Source organism: Oryzias latipes, chromosome 14, assembly GCF_002234675.1.
Source record: "Oryzias latipes chromosome 14, ASM223467v1".
NCBI classification, from domain to species: domain Eukaryota; kingdom Metazoa; phylum Chordata; class Actinopteri; order Beloniformes; family Adrianichthyidae; genus Oryzias; species Oryzias latipes.
This window is the reverse complement of record NC_019872.2, coordinates 7756655-7774390: the sequence shown is the minus strand read 5'-3', so window position 1 is coordinate 7774390 and position 17736 is coordinate 7756655. Positions and strand designations below refer to the sequence as shown.

Below are 17736 nucleotides of genomic sequence, written 5' to 3'. Positions count from 1 at the left end.
ATAAAGTGTTCTACCAGTAGAGGGAGCTAGTGCACCCTGAAGTTCTACACAATTCATTTTTAATTAATTTCAACTTTTTGTGATAGGATTAAGTAAATCTTTATACTTATGCCACTAATGTCTTTTTAAATTTTAGTGGGGGGAATGGAGGGTTTACCATTACATTTTTCATATATATTTCTCAAACTAAATTTCTGTAGTTTCGGGATACATTGCTGTGTTGGATTAGATTAAAAAAATAAATGAAAAAGGGCATAAAGAACTGGAAACGCAGACTCAATTTATACCAGCATAAAGGCAGTGTAAGACTGATACGTTTAAGCCTCTTTGCTTTAATTTGAAATCTCTCTACACTCTGGAGGACGTCTCTTATTTTGAAGGAAAACCTGACTGTCCCAGAATGAGGGCCCGTCTGTCTGGCTTGGTTGAGCTCTTCAGATGGTTGTACTTTAAAGTTGTGTGGGTGAAGCTTCTGGCTCCACAGCGCCACAGGTTCAGCTGTGCAGACATCACTCTGACTGCGGTAAGCAGATTTCTTGAAAATTATCCGTGAAAGCTTTATTATTCAGACCTGGCAACTTGTTTTTAAAAAAGTTAACAAAGTAAAAAAAAATTATTATCCTTTACATTTTGAGAAAGATTTAGAAGAAAAGTTTTAGAAGAAAATGACTTTTTTTAGGTGGTACAACTAAATGCAGCAGTAAAAAAAATGCAGTTGCCTAATTTTAGTCTCGTTTTGCAGGTTTTGAGTTCATGTACTTCATTTTTAAATCTGGAAAGGACACTAAAGCATGAGGCTTTCTGGTGTGTGGGCGGCATACATACTGACTTGTGAAAGCTTGAGCTGCTGCTCAAATCTGGTTCCAGTTAGAGAGTTTCTTGTTTTTTTTCCCCATGTTCTGATTTAACTAACAAGGTAAAGAAATGCTTTACGGGGGGTTGTTTGAAATCCCTGTTCTATTATTTCTCTTTATCTTCCTATGTTTTATTTCCTGCTTTATTTGTGTGTGTTTTTTCCATTTCCTAAAAACTACACGTCTTCTCCAAAACTCATTAAAAAAGATCTGACTTACCACAGTAATTCTTACATGATAAAACATTTAAGGGAAAACTTCAAGGTAACTATTATACTCAGCCGCAAAGTCTGGCACTTCAGTGATGCTGCCTGCAGCTATAAGTTGAAGTGGATTTGTTAAAGCAATCACCATGATCTCAGTGCAATAAAATATAGAAAGTCTCAAACTTTTAAGCAGCTTGGCTGAAAGAAACTGCCTGTTATTTGACCAGAACAGAGCGCAGACACTGGCAGACACTCTGGCAGCTTCTGATGGAGGTTTTAGCGGACTTAAGGCGCAACTTTTCTGGCAACGTGAAAAGTTTATGGGGGAAAGCTTTGGCTTTTATCCTGCAGCTACAGTATTTATACCTCTTGGGATGTGTTGAAATACATCATTTCTTGATAAACAGATGGAAGAAAAAAAAAACGGTAGCTGTCAGACTCATTTAAAGGGTTTAAATAAAAGTAGCTCAGATTTTTTTGAGATTGTGAAAGTGATGAAAAAACTCTGGAAATAGAAAACTGTTGATCGGAAACAGGTTTTAAGATTTCTAGGTTTAATATTGATGGAAGAACTAACAGAGTTGCCATATGGGAATAAGAAAAGTCTAAAAATGTCGACTATAAAAGTTTGTTTTGCAAAATGTTTTGGGGAATTCAATTAGTTTAGACTGATCCAATCCACTATCCATAAGTGATAGTTATTAGAAATAATGCATATTTAATAAAGCATTTTCTTCAATATCAAACTTTTTTTTTAGATTTAGGCTTGTCTAAGAAATAAAAAATCTTCCCCCACTCTGATGAAAATTGAGTTTTGGTTGTTTTTACCATTGCGTATTTAATTTTATAGACACAATGAACCTCTTTGAATCATGTTTTTACCATGTTCTTCAATTTTCTGAGGATGGAGGAGATTGATAAAGAAAATTAAGCTTAAAATAGCACTTCTGAGTATTTCTTTCCTCAAATCGTTGTGAATCAGGAGCAGATGGAAAATAGTGTTTGAAAAAAAGTTTATTTGTGACGTAGACAATACGCAGGGCGGGCCAAAAGCTCCCTGCTACGAGCTCTCAGCTACGGAAAGGGGAAGGGGGGCCGGGGTTGCTTCATTTCAACAGTCCCACCAACAACTCAGAAGCAAATTTCTAATGAACTACTGCAGAAACTGTCTTGTTTTTTTTGCTTTCGCTAAATATTTTATAAAAATAATTAAAAGACTACTATGAAGACATTTAAAATAGATCAAAAGATGATCAGAGTGGGTCTTTAAAGAGAAAAGCCTGCAGCGGGTATTAAGGAGTCATTAGGACTTAACAAAAACCCCACTTAAGAAAAAGAAATGAATAAAAAAGAATCTATTTTAACAGCTTGCAAACCCTCATTAGTTCTTTCAGCAAAACCCCTGATTGCAGTTTGAAAATTGGAAAACATCCTTCCTGAAATTCCTTTGTCAGCTTTTTGCTGGAAAAACAGCTGAATAAGTGCATGAACAGATGAATGAAACACAAGATAAAACTAAAACGTGTCCAGTACAGAATCCATCCTTCTAAAGCAATCACATCTGCCCTGTTGCAGCAGAGCAGCTCAGGTTCTTTGACTTTGATTCGAATCTGCTGTCTCAGCTTTGCCTCGCTGTGTGGAACGTCCTCTAAAGCCAAAGCAAACATTTTTTGAATCTGCACAAAGATTTAGCTGAACTCTCGACCGCGTTTGAAACCCTTGCATGTTTGTTTCTTTGGAAAACACGGCTGGCTGTTGGCGCTCTCAGGGTGGGGCTGGTTGGAAAAGATGCTGATCTAAATCTGAAAGCTCTGCCCTAAAGGTTTGGAATAGAAGATCCAATTGCACTGCCAAAAACTGAGCGTTCTTTCTGTTTTGGCAGCTCAGTGCTCACATTGGCACATATTAACATTTTTCATTGTTTCCAAGAAAACAGAAGTCATGTGGCTCTATTCTTTTAGGAAAAGTTAAAACATAAATTTAGATCAGACATGTTTTAGCATGTAGTTACACATTTTAGGCTTTGAATTCTGAATTAAAAGCAACTCTGCTTTCTGAGGTGGATTTACATGTACTGAAGTAACAAGTTACATTTAGCTGTCTGGTTTCATGTTAGTCGTGTAAACAGGAAAACTAGTTTCTCTAATAATCCCAGAAGATTAGAAACCCGGTTTCTGAAGTAGATTGCCAGGAAAAACAGATTTCTCAGAGTACATTATTAAAGGATTCTGACTCTTAACTGTCAAAAAAGAGAAACTGGATTAACGGTGGGCAGTGGCGGTTCTACCCTGAATTACTCCCCGGGCGAGACCCTCCTCTGGCGCCCCCCCCCCCCAAATAAGGTCACTTTGTCCATTTATTGTAACTGAAAATACAGTGGGAAATATTTAATCAAACACAAATAAATAATCTAAAATAAATATTATAAACTACAAATCACACTAATAACACACTAGAATAAATGTAACTGCAGCACTAAGAACAGAAAACACTAACTAAACCTGATGCAAGCTTGTCAATAACGTCATCATATGAAATCTGCTCCCCCCCTGAATGATTGATACTAACAACAGCAGGTTAGTGAGTTGCTCCTGAGACATTGGTGATCTCAGGTATGACTTGATCAACTGGAGTTTAGAAAAGCTAACAGCAGCAGCAGCAGCAGCAGCAGCAGCAGCAGCAGCAGCAGCAGCAGCAGCAGCAGCAGCAGCAGCAGCAGCAGCAGCAGCAGCAGCAGCAGCAGCAGCAGCAGCAGCAGCAGCAGCAGCAGCAGCAGCAGCAGCATGCTACCATCACAGCTCATTTAACATTATGAACTAATATACAACAATAAAACACAACAAAAACTTTGTGTTACAGCAGAGCAGACAGACACACAAATCATAACTAATGTTACAAGTTAAGGCAGAGCAAACATTTAAGAATAAATATCTTAAAAATGACGTTATTTGCAATATTTGGGCCTACTTCAGTTTTGGTCATGATAGACCAAACAAGAGATTTTTCCTCTGCAACGTTGTTGTTGTTGTAGGGCAGGTAGCATTCGAATTTAGAAAACGTGCATCTAGCTATGCGATAATACCCTTTTCTTTGTCTCTTTTCTCCTCTTCTTCTCTTTTCTTTCTAAATTGGGCACCAGCTTTGACCTTTTTTCTCCATATTTCAGATGTTTTTTCATTTAGCATTAATGTCCTGACATAGGTATCAAGTCTGTCGACTAAACCAACTGTCATCTAAGTGAAGAATTTTTTTTGTTTTTCCATTTTTTATTTGGGCATTTCACACCAAAATAACCAAAAAAAGCATGATTTTTTTATACCTTTTTTATACCCGCAGCCCCCCCCCCCCCAATTCGCTACATGGCGGCGCAATTTTTATTTTTATTTTTTCATCAAGCACTGAGCCGCGGCCCGCGACCGTTGCCCCCCTGGAAGAAGATCCAGCAAGGTTTGCGCATGCGTTTTGCGCTCCGTGCTCACCTCTCAGCCTGCACCCTTCACCCCGCGCCCCCTCCCTTCTCCTTCTCACACACATTTGCGTCTACTTCTCAAAGACAGGAGGGAGCGCAGCTGCGGGGCGGGGGCGCCACCACGTTTCAGGCTGTTACAAACTCTGTGATATAAGTAAACCAATAGTGGTGCATAAAGTATTTTACAAGAGCTGAGCCGCTGGCGCCGCCCCTCCGTCATTTTTCCGCCCCGGGCGATCGCCCGTATGGCCCGTGCCTAAAACCGCTACTGACGGTGGGAGGCTTTTCCTGTCACACTGTGGAGTTGATGGTGTGATTCAGAAATGAGGTAACTCAAGGTCTATTCTCACCGCACAAGCTGGTTAGGAGAATTAGTGGACCAAACTCTCCTGTCCACTTTATAGTAAAGGTCTCGGTTCACTTTAGGGTCAAACAAAGCAGAAGTGGAGCAAAAGGAGTTTGGAAATAAACAGCTCACAGCACAAAACGGAAGAAGTAGACCTTCTGAAAAAGTTGTGAAATATCTAGTAGAATGCCTAACAGAGTGGAAGTATTGGTTACTTATTCACTATAGTGAGAGGATGAGTGGGATTGGCAGGTTTTTATTCTTTCCTGCTTTTTCCCCCGTCTTGGCCAGACGGTATTGCTCTTAAGTGCATAATCATTTAATCATTGCCTGCTTGGTCTTTGGTTTACTTCTGAAAGCACCGTGTATCACAACCAAACCAAACCAAACCAAACCAAACCAAAGGAAGGTGTGAAAGTTGGTGTCCTCTCGTTTGTCGTGGGAGTTACGTTCTAAAAATGACGTATAAAAAAATAATAGATGTTCTAAGGCTGTAAAACTTCTAACAACCATAGACTGTAAAAACATGGACGAGCCGAGGTGTGCTGTCACTCAAAGAAAATGTCTTGCCTCCGGCTTTCGCGAAATGAGGCCAAATCCCTCACCATTGCTTCCTGAGACGGGCGCTGCCACGCCTAAACCAGTGGACAGTGATTGGTCCGAGTCGCTTTGAGTCATCGTATCTATGGCAACTACTGTCGCCAAACAGGAGTGATCTTATTGTAATCCCCACCTCTTTGCACACCTTGCCCTCTCGAACGCTGCATTTGTATTGACTATGAAATTGCGCAAATTGGATTTGTCATAATAAATTTGCCTAATGGAAACGTGGATTTAGAAAAAAACAGCATTTAGCGCAAAAAAAAATATTGCTTGGAGAAGGGGATTTTTGAGGCATATTGAAATGGACATATTTCGCAAAACTGCATTGGAAAAACGTTTTTTTTTCTTCAACTTAAATGAGTCACGTGACCAATAACTCTGCATCCATTGTCTTAACCCGCTGGCGCCTCAGAGTTGCTGGAGCTCATCCCGGCTAGAGTTGGGCGAAGGAGGGGTACAGCCTGGACAGGTTGCCAGCCTGTGGTCGCTCCACTGAATCCCAGTGTTGCAGCTCGCTATGCCCAGCGGCGGAGCACGTTTGCTTGCTACGCTAGTACCCAGGCCGCTGGCCGGCTGCACCGAAATCTCATATTTTTCTCATTTTCATTAAAACAATTATAAAAAGATCCTGTAGTTTAATTCTTGTATTTATTTTTCCCCTCTTGAACTAATGTGGGTTACAGACACGGAAGTACCTGCAGAAAGATGTGTTTGCAGCGGGAGACTGAATGATCTCATGAACCAGACATGGAGACGTGATTTCTGATGCTTTTGTAGAACTTATAAAATGAATAAATCCAATCTCTAAAGATCCTCTGTGTCTTCCATGCATTGTAATGAGTTTTACTCAGACAGGAATGTAAATGTATCTGCTGTAAATCAAAGTGTTTTTCACCTCCGTGTTTTTGTATGACTTTGTATGACGTGAGTTGATTATTCGCATAATTATGATTTAATAGAATCAACGACGCTTAAGAATTGCAAAATAACAAGAAAAGGGCCTTCACAGTCTGCAGCCATTGGCTGCCCAAAATCTGTCCATCAAATGCCTCAGACATTCAACGTTAGACCCACATGCTTTTACTGAGGCATCTAATTAATCAGTTAGTAACTTGAATAACGTGGGATAAAGAAAAATATCTTTTAAAAAAATTAGGATTAGAAAGAAGATATTAAGAAAAAGGTATCAGAACAAGAATAGTTATTCTGACAAATAAATGACTGAGTAATAACTGTCTATTTCTCAATAGAAGTCTACGGGGCTTTGGCTTCTTGAGACCAGAGGGTACTTCCTATTTGGGAACACAAGACGGGAGGGGCTAAGCTGTCCATTGCTTTTACAGTCTACGCTAACAACACACTTAGAGAGACAAGAACATTTACACACTTTCTCTTAGTTTTAACTCTCAAAGTTCAAACCTTCACAAAGAAATAAGTCCAGTACCATGGAAGAAAAAAACAAAACAAAGATCTGCTTGCAATTTGGGAAAATGAATGCATTCTGTAGAGGAGTACATTCTGTCTCAGCAAACCAAGTCTGTGGGACTATGACACACTCATAATTATATATAATACAGTAGCATTTAAATACATTAGATGCCAACTTTCTCTGAGGGCCTACTTATAACTCACCATCTCTCCTGAATGCTGCCAGGGTCAAATGTTTTCCATCCCTGCCTGCTCTTCCCCATCTGTTCCCAGACATAGTTACTGTGTAGGCTTGTGCGGTAAATGAAGGTCTTTACTCCCTTTGTCAGCCACGAGACAAGTCAAACCTACATCACTCACATGCAAGTGCGCTGAGTCCAGCAGATACTAAAGTTCAGCTCCAGACACTATAGACCCCTTTGTTGACATGTTTTTTTAATCTAACTGTAACAAATGCCACTTTGTTACTTGTGTGTGTCGACATGTGTCCACCTGATTGTACCTGTTTTTCTGCTCACCTTGGACAAATGATTGTTAAGCTGCTTGGCAGCCATTTTGAATGTTTAGCTGAAACCATTTTGAAAGGGGTGTTAAGCTATTAACCCCGCATCCCTTCGGTAATGGTTTGAACCAATCGGGGCAAGGCTATATAAGCAGAGGTGTTTGCTCTGTAGAGGAGGGATTTGTTATTGAGAACACGTTGGACTTTGAAAAATAAAACTGTTGACTCCAAACTAACCAAGACCCAGACTGGTCACTTTAGCACAGCCGCTTCTGGTATTCTGCAACACTAACTGATCTCAGAGTTTTTGTTTTGCTCATCTATAGGCTCAATGAGTTGTAGATCACGGGATCCCATTTTGACACGATTGAAATGATTCTGTATTTTGTCACATTTCGTGCCCACCTCCCAACCGTACCGTTCTTGAGCCTTGGGAATTTATGTATTTCTGTACATTACACAATTTAAAACCAGAAAACTATTTTTTCCCCTCATTTTTGTAGAACATGCAGATATATTAACAAGTCATCTCTTATCAGTCAGCTTTTAGAAGGAAAATGGGGACATTTGTATTGTTTTCTATACCTTTATTAGAACATTAAGAGAAACACAATTGTGTATGGAGGACATGGGTATGCAGAACTGTTCAACTTAACCCAAAACAACAGCATTCCATCTTGTGAGTGGCCAGACGGTGCCAGCTTCACAGTTCTGACTGAGACTTCCTGTTTCTCAGTTTTCCTCTACATTCTTCAGCAATAAGCTCATGCCAGCAGACACACACACACACACACACAATCTAAACCAGTATTCTAGTTTGTCTGGTCATGTTTTCTCATTCTTGTGTTGCCTGTGCCTCATCTCGCCCCTCTGGTGTTTTACATGTGCGAGTGATTTGCCATCGCACGAGACTTCATCACCTCTTCACACTAAAAGCAAAGAAATCACACTATGTACTTAGTTTGATTAGAAAAACTATCTGGTAGAGAAACCAGAGATTGAAAAAGGAAATCTCCCTGGAATTCAAAAGAGTTCTAAAACCAAAACAGTCAACGTACGAAAGTAACTAAATCTTCTAAGGATTAAAGCATTTTTACAGAATAGGTAACGGGTAAAACCCTAGAATGACCAAAAATGCTTTTATTTGCAATATCCTTCAGTACTACAGTTAAAAACCAAATAAAACCCATTGATTAAAAGTGTTGCCCTTAAAAACACAACTTTTATTGTGTGTGATAAAGAGACAATATATTTCTCTCAATCTGTTTTTTTTAAACAAGCCACCAGTTTCCTCCTATTTTTTAATTCCCTTGTTGCCATGGGGATTGAGCATTGATTTGTGTGTTTGCGTCCCTCCTGGAGGGAACTAATGCAGATGTGAATGCTGACAATGATTTATTGACGTCAAATGAAGAGAAGACATGCACTGACATTGCCTTCGAACAGAGAGACCTCCTGTTTTGCTTCAACTTGTGTGTGGCCTTGTTTGCTTCATTTCTGCTGCCATCAGATAAGGTTTCTTTTTAAAAGCAATGCCTTTCGTTTAGACTTTGCCTAATGTCTTGGACTTATGCTAAAACGTGAGAACCTATTGAAAACCAATGATTTTACAAATGATACTTTGCTCATAAATGAGTGTGAGAAAACAAGCAAGGTAAATATAAACAAAAATAAAAAGGAAAGTTGGAGACGTTGCATAAATATCTGTGAAAAAGGCAGAGTTCATCGTCCTTTAGGGAACATGGATAAGTTACCTCACCAAGTTAGAGACTAAACCAGTTTTTGTTCCCAGTTAATGAGAAGTGAATTAACAAAAACGTTATAGGGAGTCCTGTCTGTTCATCTGTGATGTCATTTTCCAGTTTTCAGTTCTATTGTCTCTTGAGGAAACAATGACAAAAGACTGTTTGTTTTAGATGCAGATAAGATAAATGCAAAGTTTTTTCCCCCATTCATCTTTGACTCTTGGGAAAACTTTTTCTTCTAAGCCCTGATGTGATCTACAACATTAAATTTTTATTTATATGCGTCACTAAATGTTTTTAAAGCCTTTTATTAAATCAGAACTTTACCTATACTTCTACATTTTACATTAAATCAAAATGATATATTTGGCCTCACAGGTTCTTATGTCCTGCTGGAATTAAGACCCATTCCTCCTAAAAAACACCCATCCGGATTTTTGAGCTTGGTATCTTCTATAATTACTTGAAATGACCATTATTTGATAATCTCTTAACACATCAATTTTTCTCAGTGTTCTTTGCTATGTATAGGGAAAAAACACATGTTGGATCTACTTAAATGCTTATGAAAGGCTTTTTGGTTGTGAGATGTCAACATTTTTTTTGTAGATTTTCTAAGGTTATTCAAGTCAGGCTGCAGTGGATGCAGTTTATTTGTTACTGAAGTGACAGCCGGCAGCACTGCATAAAAGGTTAACGTTGTGAAAAAAAACTATAATTGAATGAAAGTGTTTTAAGATGGTCAGGAGTCTGCTGAAAAACAAACTTAAAGAGTTCTGGGTGTAACAAAAAATATGGCTTGGATAACTTGGACAACAGTCATGTCTCTCACCCACCCCCCAACTCTCCCAGAACCCCTGTTTTGTTTATTAAGCAACAAAACAAAAATGCGCAAAAAGGATCAAATTCAAGTGTAGTCCCGTTTTTGAACTAACATAAAATGTAAGGCTAATAAAAAAAAGGAATACCGGTATATGATTCAGGTTAGATATCCTAAAATAGCCAGATGTTGCCACTTTTAGCCACTTTGCAAATGGTATTGATTGTCAACTTTCACTGCTTGTACTTGAGTCTAAAAGCAAAGCCCTAAATCTATTTTATTCCTAGTTTGTCCACAGTTTAAATTTGATTTGATGTCCAAAAGAAAATTTACATGTGCAGACATACTGCTTGGTCCAAATAACACAAAAGCTTGTGGTTTTGCAAGAAGTGGTTCATTTTGGATCTAGTGGGTGTCATTGTTAAATGTCTTACTGCGGTTATTGTAACCGAGAATTCCTCCCTGGTGTGTCCAAAAGCTCTCCTGCAGCAGCCCAAATGCATTCCTTGTAGCCAGCCAGCATGAAGCCAAAGCAGAATAGAACAGTGATAGCAATGGAGCCAATGTTTGCTGCCATACCGTTGTTTGTAGAACCACAACTGAAAACCAGAATCTGTGTTATTTCTGGATCTAAGACTCTGTAATCACAGCTCTGAGATCAGAGTTAGTGTTTAAAACACACTGTGATTTGGGAAATATCTTTAGGCAGTTTAACTGGTGTGGTTTTTAAAAACAGAGATAATTTTTCTCTGTTTGATGAAGTTAATTTATCTTGAGAAGCATTTAAAAAAGGTTACTAAACAATCTAAAGGGAAGATGTAACTTCCAGAATATTCCCCACTTACAAACTGATAAGTATTCATTAAGACGGGGCCCTTGGCAACGGCGGCCGTGTCCCCTGGGGGCCGGTTTCCTGGGCGCGGCGGTGCTCTCTCCGCACAAGGGGGGGGGGGGTTCACATTACACCTGAGCCGGGGATGTCCGTGTCCCTGGGGGGTGGGTTCTGGTCCTTGCCCCTGGGTGCTGGGCCCCGCCAAATCTCCAACTGTGGCCGAGCCTGGTCAGGCCAAGTTTACAACACCACTGGTGGGCCCCCTTTCTCCCCGGGGCGCTCCCCTCCTGGGTGGGGGCGGCTGGCCCCTGCTTTGCTCCTCCCTGGACCAACCGTGGGCCGAGTGGGTGGTGGCCTGGAGTGCGGAGCGGGTCTCCCTTGGGGGGTCCTGGCTCGTACCTGGGGTTGGGGCGGGGGGATGCCCGGAACTCCTGGGGGGTGATGGGCTGCTCGTCTGGGGCTGTGGGCGCCCTTCTCGGGTGGGGCCCTGCTTTGGGCTCTCCCGGCGCGGCGGGGGGGCTGCTCTCCTGGTTGGGCTGGGGCGGCGCTCCCTTTCCCTCCGTGCCTCCCTGCTCTCTGGCTCTGGGGGCCTCGCGGCGGTCCTGCTGGCCCTGGCCTGGGTGGCGGTCTTGGTCGCCCGGGGGGCGGTCGTTCCCTGCCTGTTCCCGTGTGGCGTTGGGGGGATTCCGGCTGCCGCTGCTGCTGTGGCGGGGGTCTGGGTGTGGGGGTGGCTGGGCGCTCCTCCTCCTTTTCACATTCCACCATCCATTTTAGAAGAACATAAACACTCACCTGAGCACAGTGCTCACTTTGCACTTATAGTTTGCATGATTGAATGAATGAAAGATTTCACACTAGTTGGTTTAAAGGCATAAGTGAACACTATCTGTTTTGTGTACATGTCGACATGTGGACATTTTTTTCAGCCAGCAGGTGTGTTGATAACATTTGAGTGTGTGTGAGGACAGGCACCTCCCTTTTTGTACTACATTTGAACCTTACTGTATTGATAAACAACCAGTAAACTTGTTGCTTTATGCTGCTTCATGGTCCCCCCCCCCCCCCCCCCCCCCCTCCTATTATCACCCTCTTACCCGCCCTCTCTCTAACATCCCTCTCTTCTTCCCTTCTTTCCTTTTCCGTCCGGTCCAACACCAAAGATTTTCAAACATGATTGAAATTAATAAAGTTTGGCCTCAATTACAAAAGGGGTTTATTCAGACATACCTTTGTTTTGTCTGAAGATTAATAACCCCTCCTGTTAAAGTAAAATATGTCCAACACAAGAAGCCGTCAGCTCTCATCTGCCTGCCCAGCTGTAGGACAGGACAAGTTAAAAAAAAACAAAAAAAAAAGTATTCATTAAGACGAGATAACAAAAATGGGATCAATAAAAGGAAATCACTACATGAAGACCATATAAAAACAAATAAAAAAAAGGGAATGGAAAACAAAGGGTTATGCCCACTCAGAGCCAATTACTACATGAAACCCAGTGACTCTTCAGGTTGATTAAAAGCTGAAAATGGACCAATAGCGGGTTGGAATTTCTGTCTGCAATAACTGCTGCATGTTTAGGTCACCATGAAGCAGGGGTCCCCAAACTTTTTCCAGTGAAGGCCACTTGATGTTTCCGTTCTCTGATTGGGGGCCAGGGTCAGTTTGAAACAGAAAAAGTGTGACGATCAAAGGGTTGCCTAAATGTAAACTGAAAGCCACACTTAACCAAAAATTAAACACCCAATATGAAATCAAGCAGTCCTCTCTGGGTTCTTCACACAAAAAAAAAAGTATGATAATCAGTAAATATATAGTAAGACTCTTATGAAATCAGTAAAAAACACATTACCCTCTCTGGGTTATTTACATAAAAAGTCAGGAAATGTATAGTAACAGTATATTAGATTTTAGAAAATCAATAATAACCAAATACATTTCTGTGGGTTGTTTACAGAAATAAAGCCGCTGTTGTCCATGCACAATCTTATGTGCATGTTCAGTTGTAAGAGCAGAATCTCTTTAAAGACTCAAAAGAGCAGTCTTTTAAAGTTTTTGTGTTCTTTTCCTTCTCTTTCCTTATTCTTTCCTTCCAAAAGGCTTGGTCAATTCTGAAATAGCTGGTAAAAAAGCTGTTTTTTATGTGCTCAAGGGGAGAAGTCAGCCCTGAAACTGCATCTACAGCAGTGTTGAAACCCAAACAAACCAAACCAGTTTCACCTAAGTCATTAACAGCTGAAAGAGATGACCAGGTTGGGGAGGGTAGACACTGTCTCCCCAACTCCAGCTGAGAACAAAGGACTAATAACGAGCCGAAGTCAATGTAGTCATCAATGTAAAAAATGTTACATCAATGTAACAATACTATCCAGTTTCAGGTCTGACTCCTGCTCTTTTACCAGCTATTTCAGAATTGACAAAGCCTTTTGGATAAGAGGTGAAATGTCTTCAACTTTAAAAACCAAGTCGAGATGACAGCCCCTAAACCTACTACTATGATCAAATAAGCTTTATTGACGTGAGATACCAGAGATACCGTTTTCCATGCTTCCATGAGGTCTTGATCACTTGGCCAGCCTAAAAAAATATGAATGCAAAAAACTTAAACAAAAAATAAAAGGCACTCTCTCTGGTATCGTTCAGGGGGCCAGGTCAAATGAGTGGGCGGGCCAGAGTTGGGGACCCTTGCTATAAAGTCTTAGGCTTCTTACTAAAGCTATGGCCTTTCTTGTAGCTACAAAAGAGTAAACACAGATTTTTAATATAGAACTAAATTTGATGTTTTTTGTCATCTACAATGGAGCATCAGTGGGTAAAGGGCTTACAATGTTGACCAGCTGGGCAACTCTTCCACGGTTCATAACATTTATTGACTTTTTAATGAGTGAGATAAGGTGACTCAGCAAAGCTTTAGCAGATTGAGAGGACCCCAGCTCACATCAAACCTCTTAATGCACACCAACAGTGCCCCTATGTGGAGGTTCTAAGCTAACAGTAGAGAAATCTTGGCATCTGGTCTGTTATTGAATGACCTAACTTGTTCTTCTCTTTGTGTAGACGAGGTTCTATCTGGATGTGACAATGGCAGACAGCTCATACTGCTTCTACTGTCGTGAGGATCTTGGGGGAAAGAAGTTTGTCCGTCATGAAGGAAAAATTGTCTGCGTTGACTGCCACTGCAAGTTTTGTGCCAACTCCTGTGCCCAGTGCTTTCGTCCGATCTCTGTGGATTCAAAGGTTTGTCTCTGGAGTGCATTTGGTGGTTTGTTCTAAGGGACCTGTCAGTATCTCTTTATAATACTTAAGGCAGCTTCTACCCTCATTTCTCAGGAGCTGAGCCACAAAGGCCGCTACTGGCATGAAGACTGTTTTCATTGTGCAAAGTGTTACAAGCCTCTGGCGAAGGAGCCTTTTGGTACAAAAGACGACGCCATCATGTGTTTGACGTGCTGCTCTAGAGAGGACGCCCCACGTTGCCACGGTTGCTACAACATTATTCCAGCTGGTATGACCGATCACCCGTTGAAACGCTAACACAGCAAACAGCTTTACAGAAGCTTTAGGAAAATAGGATCTACAGTTTACACGAACTAAGAATAATTTCACCTAAAAGACATCTTGTCTTGTCTCTTGCAGGCATAGAGAGTGTAAAGTACAAAGAAAACTTGTGGCATGAAGAGTGCTTCACCTGCTGCAGCTGTAGACGGCCTATTGGATCACAAAGTTTCATCTCCAAGGACAAAGACATTTACTGCAGCCCCTGCTATGACAAGAAATTTACAAAAGACTGCGTCAGCTGCAAAAAGGTTTGAATGAGTAACCACCCACTAATATGTAGGAACCGTCTGAACTGTTCTGAAAGAGATAAGCAAAAGCACCTAAGAATATATATATTTGTAAAATTATCTGAAATATACAAGAGCTGTTAAAAGAAGAATCAGATTTTAATTTCTACAAACTTCCACTTCTTTTTCGCAGTTTTCATTTTAGTGAAATATCATCTTTTTGCTTTGTTTTTCTGTTTTTGTATTTTCTACCAGTCCTTAAACTTCTATAGCACATTGAGCTGTATCTATTGGAAAGGGGTGATGAAAATACATTTGAAGCTGACCTGTGTGTCCAGGCGATTACATCTGGAGGAGTGAACTACCAGGACCAGCCGTGGCACAGCGACTGTTTTGTGTGCAGCGGCTGCTCTGAGCCTCTGGCAGGATCGAGCTTCACCAACCATGAGGATCAACTCTTTTGTGTCGACTGCTACAAGAACCGCGTGGCCAAGAAATGCAGTGGCTGTAACAATGCCATCACAGGTACCTTAAAGCCATTTCAAGCTTCGAGTATTTTATGCATTTTTCCAAAAAGGTTTGCGTAAAACAGCTACCTCAACTCAACGAGACTAAATGGTAGAAATCAAGTTAAGTAATCTAAATTCAGGAAGTTCATGGTGTTTTGAGCAAATGCTAAAATGTGGATTTTTACATTTTTCTCCTCATTTGACCAGCAGGATATCATCAGTTTTGCAAAATTAGCTCGTTGCCAGGCAACTGTACGAAGCTTGAAAGATAGTCCTTGGAGTTGAGCTTCTTAAAAGCAGATTATACAAATGACATCTCCACTAGTGACACATTGTATCTTTATTTTTTGCAGATACTATCTGCAATTTGAATAGTTCATTCTACTGCAAAAGGGGGAAAAAACTCATTACGTCTTTCACACAGAAAGTGAACTGAGATCTAGTACAATTTTTACTGTAATTTTACCTTTGCTTAGTTACTAATTACACAAATTATTGTGCTGCTGCACAGTGGAACATATGATCGGATTTTCAGTTAGGACTATAACCAATTGGTTAACTAATGTGCTTAGAGGTGACCACTTGAATGACAAAACTTCAAAAACGTCAAAAGGTTTTATTTTTTTCCCCTTTAACCAAGAAACAGTTTTCCCATATGAATTAGGGTAAATTCATAGGAAAAATAAACCCATAACAAATGCGAAGTGTTCAAAAATCAGTTGTTCTCCGACCAGCAGGTGGCGCCAATTGACCAACCCAGGCCACACATCAGGTCATTTTGCATCCCTTTTTTCTTCTCTCCTTGCAGGCTTTGGTAAAGGGGTGAATGTGGTGAAGTTTGAGGACAGGTCCTGGCACGAATACTGCTTCAAATGTAAGGCATGCTCAGCCAACCTGCCTCAAAAAGGCTTCATCATCAAAGGAAGAGACGTCTTCTGTACCGAATGCAGCAACAAGGAGTGACGGACAACCCAACTGCTGTTTTCTTTGTCTCTCAAAACCCATATATTTGATTCTTTCATGAGAGCCTTCATTTTAATAAACATGTTTATGCTTGTGTCGTTTACACAAAGGCCATTGTAACATTGAGGCCAGAGTGTGCAAGCTGTTGTTTGCTTTGATGCTGCATGATAACATTTACACACTGCTGAATATTGTAGTAACACACTACAACATTTAACACAAACCTCTCAGCTCATTTTGCTTAATTCAGCTATTTATGTAAAATACCCAATTTTTGAATAATAAAAAAAATATTATACCTTACCGTTTTTTGTGTGTGTAAAACTACAAGTCAATATTTTTACCATAACTTACCATAACTTAAAGACACACTCAAATAAAAACTGTGTTTTTGGTGTTTAACATGTTCTTTAAAGTTAGGATTAAAATTGCATTTCTGAGTATTTCTTTATTCAAATTGCGGTGTGTCCGGAGCAGACAAAGGCCTTTTAAAAAATAGAAAAAAAAACTTGTAGTTATTCTGTAAAAACTACAATCCGCAGGCCACAAGCTCCCAGCGCTGCTTCATTCTGATGCATCCACTAGTAGGGAAATAGAGCCATGTAAGTTTTCATTTTTCTCATCCGAGCTGACATCTGGCTCAGTACCACATGCCTGGATAGCTACAATATTGCTGGGCCTTTTTGTTTCATCACAAATGTCGTCCTGGGGGTGTAAGGGGCTGTATGCTGGTGGGATGATGAGAAATTAGTGCAAGTTTACTCCTCGCCAACAGTCCTGCTCACAATTCAGAGGCAACATTTTTATGAAGTCCTGCCACTCTGCAGAAACAATGTCCAAGAAAATTACAGGTTTTTAAATGTTATTTATTGGGGGTGATTCAACCGCTCCTCGTCTGGCTATTCACCTATAGGACCCTTCTATGGAGGTCTTATAGAGGCACTATCCCGAAGACACCAAGGCTCCCAAGATCAAGCACTCAGGTACCCACCCCCACCACAATGGCAGTTCATGGAGTGGAGTGTTAATACAACTTAGATACATTTAAATGATTATTTATAATGAGACTGTCAGAAGAATAAGTACCCACTGTCAAGTACTCTTCTATTTCCATTTAAGTCAATAGGATACAATTGAAATGTTCTGTCTTCATTGAAATTATCTGGACTGAACTGGAGTGTGACAATCCTAATTATTAGAGCTCTTTTTGATGCGTTTATTGTTTTCTTGTGTCGTGCTTTGATACAATTGCAGTTTTGAACTGGCAATGTATAATCAAACTGAATTGTACTGAAGTGTCTGGGACCAAAATCTTATTGATGATGCCTTTTTACTGTTGTTAGGGTTAATGGGAAGCTATTAGGGATATTCCGTTTATTTATTTTTCTAACTTGTCCTGTCCAACAGCTGAGCAAACAGATGAGAGCTGAAGGCCTCTTGTGGCCTCTCAGATTTTACTTTAACAACAGGAGTTATGAATCTTCAGACAAACCAGAGGTATGTCTGAATAAACCCCTTTTGTAATCTAGGCCAAACTTTATTCATCTTAATTATATTTGTAAAATTATGGTGTTGGACCTTACGGAAAAAGAAAGGAGGGAAAAGAGAGGGATGTTAGAGAGGGGGGGATTGAAGGGTGATGGGGGTAAAACCATTAACAGCATAAAGCAACAAGTT

At 40.4% G+C, this 17736-nt stretch overlaps 1 protein-coding gene across 3 annotated transcripts; it reads left to right on the top strand.

Moving 5' to 3' along the window:
• Positions 1 to 385: 385 nt before the first annotated feature.
• Positions 386 to 16362, top strand: LOC101155872 (four and a half LIM domains protein 1). 3 transcript variants are annotated; one of them, XM_004076238.3, is made up of 6 exons: positions 386 to 523; positions 13860 to 14039; positions 14133 to 14307; positions 14439 to 14608; positions 14926 to 15112; positions 15905 to 16362. In XM_004076238.3, the coding sequence occupies exons 1-6, from the start codon at positions 401 to 403 to the stop codon at positions 16057 to 16059; spliced, it is 990 nt and encodes a 329-aa protein (XP_004076286.2). In that variant the 5' UTR covers positions 386 to 400; the 3' UTR covers positions 16060 to 16362. The 3 variants fall into 3 exon arrangements, with proteins under 3 accessions (XP_004076286.2, XP_023818488.1, XP_023818487.1); XM_023962720.1 differs by lacking the exon at positions 386 to 523 and adding an exon at positions 13561 to 13657; XM_023962719.1 differs by lacking the exon at positions 386 to 523 and adding an exon at positions 13763 to 13782.
• The last annotated feature ends 1374 nt before the right edge of the window (positions 16363 to 17736 follow it).

Excerpts from the sequence above, each read along its gene's own strand:
- LOC101155872 (XM_004076238.3), top strand. The coding sequence starts at position 401 with ATGAGGGCCCGTCTGTCTGGCTTGGTTGAGCTCTTCAGATGGTTGTAC. Across the intron at positions 14,040-14,132 it reads CGATCTCTGTGGATTCAAAG|GAGCTGAGCCACAAAGGCCG; the intron begins GTTTGTCTCTGG and ends CTCATTTCTCAG. Across the intron at positions 14,308-14,438 it reads CTACAACATTATTCCAGCTG|GCATAGAGAGTGTAAAGTAC; the intron begins GTATGACCGATC and ends TGTCTCTTGCAG.